Source organism: Arachis ipaensis, chromosome B03 (assembly GCF_000816755.2).
Source record: "Arachis ipaensis cultivar K30076 chromosome B03, Araip1.1, whole genome shotgun sequence".
NCBI lineage: Eukaryota > Viridiplantae > Streptophyta > Magnoliopsida > Fabales > Fabaceae > Arachis > Arachis ipaensis.
Window position 1 is genome coordinate 121,374,867 of NC_029787.2, and position 6,439 is coordinate 121,381,305.

General features: G+C 37.8%; 2 protein-coding genes across 2 annotated transcripts in view; both read right to left on the reverse strand.

Annotated features, from left to right (window-relative positions):
* Positions 498–1,535, reverse strand: LOC107631163. The gene is made up of 2 exons (XM_016334513.2): positions 1,076–1,535; positions 498–995 (listed from the first exon to the last, which is right to left on the reverse strand). Exons 1-2 carry the CDS (start codon positions 1,246–1,248, stop codon positions 734–736), a joined length of 435 nt encoding a protein of 144 aa, XP_016189999.1. The 5' UTR covers positions 1,249–1,535; the 3' UTR covers positions 498–733.
* The window catches only part of LOC107631162 (probable phosphoinositide phosphatase SAC9), a gene marked incomplete in the record, with an annotated part of 9,889 nt that continues 5,229 nt past the window's right edge, over positions 1,780–6,439 (reverse strand). Inside the window, 6 exon segments of the mRNA XM_016334512.1 lie at positions 1,780–2,419; positions 2,976–3,203; positions 3,303–3,761; positions 3,875–4,072; positions 4,836–5,639; positions 6,072–6,439. Coding sequence (XP_016189998.1) covers positions 2,138–2,419; positions 2,976–3,203; positions 3,303–3,761; positions 3,875–4,072; positions 4,836–5,639; positions 6,072–6,439 — 2,339 coding nt within the window.

Sequence of the window (6,439 nt, forward strand, 5' to 3'; positions counted from 1 at the left end):
TCTTATATAGGCCCAATTAATTTTAAGAACCTCAAAAAAACTATTTTGGGCCAACAGTTGAGTTTACATTTTTACTTAATCTTTAGGCGTCTAAAAGAAAAAAAAGATCTTTTGATTCAATTAATTGGTGATCGTTTATTCAGGAATTAATGAAATGTATGTAACAGTTCACCTTGGATTAAGAAAATTGGTGAATTACATGCCAAGTAAATATGTAGTTTGGTACATTCAAATATATGGAATTATGGATCAAGGATGAGAGGTCATGACGTCCCAACGAACCACCATCACATCATGTTGTACCTTTTATTTTCTTAGAATGCAAGCACAAAGAAAGAACCGAGTTTCTACTTTCTACATCTGCTTTCATTAAGACAAAATTAATAAAGAGACGTTTGAATAATTCGTATGAAATCATAATTTTAATTTCAGCACTATATATTTTTTCTTAACGGTTGCTTATGTATTAAGAAAGATAAGGGGCGTTAAACTTAAAATGCGTAAAAATGATAATTAAGACGTATTATTTATTATATTGAACATCTCAAACCATCAAATGATTTTCGATTATTACATAGTGACCTTCAACTATATTACAGGCGCGTTGATGTTGAATTTCTAACGTAGGGAAAATTGTAAAACGATAAAATGAGTAATTAAATTAAACAAGAGAAGTAATAGTTGACAAGAACAGGATGAAAAAGGGAAGGGGTTAACATTTTGTAAAGTATATTTATTCAGGTTGAGGTGCAGGTGGTGGTGATGGCTCTTTAATAATGGGCTTTCCTCGCTCTCTAAGCCTGGCCACTTCTTCTTTCATGGCTTCTTTCCTCCTCTTGCTAGCCAACACTTTTGCCTGAACACCACTCACGTTTGGATCCTTTCTCTCCTCTGGCGGAGGCGGCGGGGGCCTTCTTCCGGCAGCACTTGCTACGCGCTCGTCGCTCAAACTCAATCCCCCCAACACTAGTGCGCCACTTAACCCCATCAATGCCCTGCATCACCAACCGTGTAGTCATGCGATACTGCATTGTATAGAGGAATTTAGCTGATCAGAGAAAATATAGATAGTTACCTGCGCCGAAGAGAATGGTGGTCAGAGGAAGAAGGGAGTTCATGCTGTTCAGAGATGAAGTGGCAGCACACTCGTCCCTTCTTCCAAGAATTTGGGGAGCTTTTCCGGGGTTTTGAGGAAAGGCCTATTGAGGCGGTGGTGGTAGTAGGAGCAGGTGTCAGCAAATGAGCCATGATTTGGTCGGTTTCAAAAACCAGAAACCAACTACAAGTTAGGCAATATGACTCTTTTTTTTTTCCCGTTTTAGGATTAAATTGGAAATTAATGTTTTCCGTTCTTAGGGGTTATCTCATGTGTCAGGAGTCACGACACACACAACAGAAATGACCAAGCAGCATAGCGGGGAGTAGGAATAGGAGTGGATATCGTTTGGAGTATCGGAAATGTGATTTGATTGTGGAAATTCATTGGTTCGTTTCGGATAAGGTTCAATCAACTTCTGTACTGTGGCCCCTCCTCACAGGCATTCGCTTTTGCCTTTGTATATTGTATATATGGCTAATGATTTCTTGTTTTTGAGCATCCAAATGGAACATTCCCCCCTTTGGTAGCCAAAACCACCAATAAAACATCATATAAGCTCATTTAAGATCGATAACCTCATCCATTATCCATTCCTGACCAACTTTAGATAATTCTTGAATGAGAAAGGATTGTATGATCAAACAAAACCACTGATAAACTGAAGATGTAAAGGGATTTTCTTTTATGATTAAGTGTCTGGAATGTTGCCAGTTCCACCATGATTAAACGATAAACTCAAATTGTAAAGAATCAAATTACACTCCATAATCAAAAATGAAATTCACCATTTTGGTAGACTAAGTACTGAATTTGAACCTTCGAACTCACCTTTCTGCCTAGTTGGTTACAAGCTAAAAGAAAAGTGGGTAAATAGAAAAATAAAATCCATCAAATACCAAGCTACTAATGCAATGTACTAACAGTAGAATCCTACACTATAATATTACATAAATGAATGGACTTTACATGACATAATACAACAAAATTTGAAAAAGTTTACAAAATCGATATCAACAACCGAAGCACACTATCGTGTAATTAAACTGCTGAGAGGCTAGCCCATTTCCCAAGCTCATATGGATCGGCATAGTAATACAGCTTAACTCTGTTGGACAAAGATAAGCCTGCTGCCAAAGGAGAAACTCTGTTGCCAGAATCATCTTGTTCTGAAGGGTCATCTGTATAAGCTGCAACGTCTCCAAGTAGTTTGAATGAAATCCTGCGAGTTTGTATTGTCCTAGGGAAATCAAAGTACATTGGTGTTCCCACCTTGGCCTCTGGTAATCGGTACTCGCCAATGGTCACCATGCTTTGATAATCCTGCAATTAATTCCAAACATTAGACTGTTTTCACCCAACAATACAAATCGCATGCTAAGACAAAATAAATAAATATAACAGTTCTATCTTACACGAAAAAGATGCTATCTTACACGAGGATAAAATTAATGACGATATTGACTGCTATCCTACCAGATTCTCCAGTTAGAAGTTCATGTAAAACAGAGTGACATACTTTCAACAGAACAAGTAAAAGAAAAATTGAACAGAAAAACAGAATGCAAACCGTATAAAAAGCAGTTTCTGCACATAATATACATATATGGAGAGAATCTGATACACAATGCATAAAAATTGATGGAAATTCACAGAAAATGAAAGTTATAATCCAACCCATCTTGCAAATGCATAACTCCCTTCTTATACGACTTCAGCTTTTGCCATCCACCCAACCCCCTTTCAAACTGAAATTAAACAGTCACTTCTTTTCCTGCCTTTCCTTCTACATTGTACTTGAGAAATAGTAGTATCATCCTGGTTATACCCAGGCAAGAGAAAGATGACAAAATCAGTGTGATGATGTTTCAGTATATACCTGAAGAACAGACACTTGTATGTATAACACTGCAGGTGCAATGTATCTATCATCCAGAAGTGATGAAAAACTTTCACTTTGAACATCTGAAGCAGGTGAATGGGTGACCCTAGGCTTTATTGCACTAAAGGCATCTAAACGGAATCCAGCAAGCAAGGGAGAAGCAGCAGATAGATACTGCTCCAGGACAAGATCATTGTCCATTAATCTTTCAGCCTCAAGTGGAACCTAAAAAGAATCCAGGGTTCATCAATTATGATTGTGAGATGAAGTAAACAATTTACGAAACATGGCTGTAAGGATTAGGCAAAATTGGAAAATTTTTACCTTAAATCTATTCAATTGTGGAGCTCTCTCCAACCATCCTTTCAGGTTCAACTGATCAGGGCTTTGCTGTGGCTTGAGATCAACTTCCTTTCTGCTGGGGCTACCGATGACTAAAATCCTCTTGGCATGAAGACAGGGTTCACTTTCAGCGGATCCTCCAAAAGAGGCCCGTCGAGTTTCTTGTGCAAAAGGATTCTCATCTAGAGACAACATATTGAAATCGTTTCCAATATTTATAGAACTTGAACCCGGCCGCTGAAGGCGTAAATTTATCCAAATTATGCGGCATCGAACAGAATTCTTAAAGGGAAACTTTAAATGTCTAGGAACTTTATGCTCTGTTCTTGATGTCTCAGGCCCACATAACTCTGAGGAAGACTTGATCATAGATTGCACATCCCATTTTCCCATAAATGATCTTTCTTCCTTGTGTATTTTATCACTTGCCCAAATTTGCACCTGTACCAATATATCATTGAGTTCATATCATAGAGTTCATTTCTTAATTCAGGGAATAGCGGGGAAAAAAAAAACAAATATAGAGCACAAGGAAAATTATAATGAGCACTCACAAGAGGAGCATCGGCCATAGAGTAGCCACATGAACTGACTATTAACATAACCCCTCTAACATCGGACATATTACCAAGGACAATACCAAATTCAACAGAGGTGGCACCAGATGGAGCTTTCCAATATGATAGCCGTGAACCAAAATTAAATGGAGCAAGCAACGACAAAAATGGAGCAGAGTTTGATGCTGTTTCAACCTGCAATAGCATTGCCAATGGTTGGTAACAAAGACCTTTTTTTATCTTGGAAAAAGAAAGATATGCAAAATAAAATGTAGTTTATACACTACAACAAAATGTGCATTTTAAGGGTCTCATTCTAGCACCGCATAACATGCACTCTGTCTACAAGGTACAAACACAAAGAACCACCCAGAAGCAAAAGTTGATTGAATCAGCAAAATAGGCCAATATTCGGTAGAAATCTTCCATTAGAACTATATATAAGTTCTCCTGGCATTTGCGAATATTTTTAATCTTTTCAATACACACAGCTTCTATATTATTTCAAGACTATGTTGGATGTCATATCGCTTGAAAATCAAATTTTGACAAAGTAATCTAGCAAAAAAGAGACCATCTAATAGTATTTATGCAGGAAAATCATTTAAATTCATGGAGTGTGTGCGGGCATGCATGCATGTGTTTATAGTCTTCAAATGCCAACTTAAGCTCAAATTTTAAGTGTTCGTTATATCCGGTGCTTCCTTTGCTCTGCTCGACTGTCAACGGATCATCCAATACTGCATTCATAACTTATTTAAATATTTTAAATTTAATCCCACAATTGCTTTGTTGATACAAGTATTGCATCACAGGATAACACATTGTTGATAGAAACAATGGCAAGTGGATTGTTAGCTGCATTGATACCCCATGTCCCAAAAGAAAAAAGAAAAAAAAAAAACAAAACAGAATGCTGCAGGGCCCAAAATCAAAACACATAGTTTAAAAAATATACCGGATGTAAAAAGCTGGCAAGAGGAAATTCAGCCACGGATTCATATCCATTTGGTATCAGCTGCATTGATTTGTCTGCAGACAGATTATCAGAGGCCTTATTCTTTTCTAGAAGACAATCCCAAGATGACCCAATGATTTGCTTCAGAGCATTGTAAGCTGCCTTTTCCACACGATCGGATCTTCGTAAGCTAATCAGAACTCTCACATAGTCCAAGATCAATGCATCAAGCACAATATCCTGGCAGCACCGCTTACAAATTATACCATCACGTGCTAATAGACGGTTTACAGGGAGGTCAACTTGACCACCATAGCTTGATGCACCATTATAACTCATGGGGTCTCTTGAGTTATAACCTGAAAGAAGAAGTGCGCCTCTCCCAGCACAGCAAACTCTGCAAACTTTCCTTTCACATTGAGAACACAAGAATACAGGTTCTGAAGGCCCGTCAGATGAATAAACTGACTTTTTAATCTCAGCACGCACCTCACACTTGCCGCCAGAACAGATTTCCCCATTTCTGATAATATTCCAGAAATCTATTGCATTGTCATCAACAGTCCCAAGACCAATAGCAGAAATACGTTTATCTTCAAGAGAAGCTTCACCAAGCAGTGTGAGAGTGCTTGCAACTTTAGACAATCTCCCTATGTAAACTTCGTCGAGCAATGTATTTGGATTTATAGTTGCAGGATCCATTCCAACAGATAGCAGTGCTCTATCCCTTTCAGCAGCAGAGAGATTCAGCTTAAGACGCTCAATTTCAAGTTTCATGGCTTCCATGAAAACTAGTTTCTTTTGCTGAAAAACCAGGCAAGATAAATCAAGAAGTATATGTAAGTTAAAGATCTTACAACCAAAACAAGCAATCCATTTATGAGCTGACAAATCCAATGAAAAAATCACTTCACCCAAGAATGCCAACCAATTTATTCCAAACATTTCGTGCCTACACATATGAAATGAAAAATGGGGAACTTAAGCTAGTCATGAAAACTGTGAAGAATCAGATCACACACAATAATCCTGAGTGAGATTTCAGTCCCCTTTTTGGGTATAAGGTTAATAGAAAAGCTAAGTTCATCTAAAAAAAAGCAATGACTAAATCAAAATAATGGTGTGCAATGAACTAACTATCTTTGGCCAAAAGACAACAACAAACAGATGGAAGATTGTGGAAACACTCATAAAGTAAAATAAAGTCTAGGAGGTGATGGGAAAACAAGAATATACCAAACTTGGCCCTGCAAGAGATTTCAGGCATTTTAAATATTGTGCAGTACTAGAATCTGAATGTGTTGTCTCTTTTGAAGAAATTTGACAATCACTTTTAGCACCGTGATATTCAACAGCTTGATCCAAAAACTCAAGGGGGTCACTTTCATAATGGACATGTTCAGTAACTGGTTGAGCAAGTGGGTGTGGTAGTGGGTCTTCCCCAGACAAGAGGTCAATCAAAAGGTCAGCAGAATTCCCTCCTTGCACAGGTGGTGACACATTTTCTGTAGATGAAGAGTTGAATTGATTCAGCTCTGAACCAGAGGAAAAGGGATTAAGCTCCTCTTGATACTTTTTGACATGCTCAATTAATCTTCCACCAA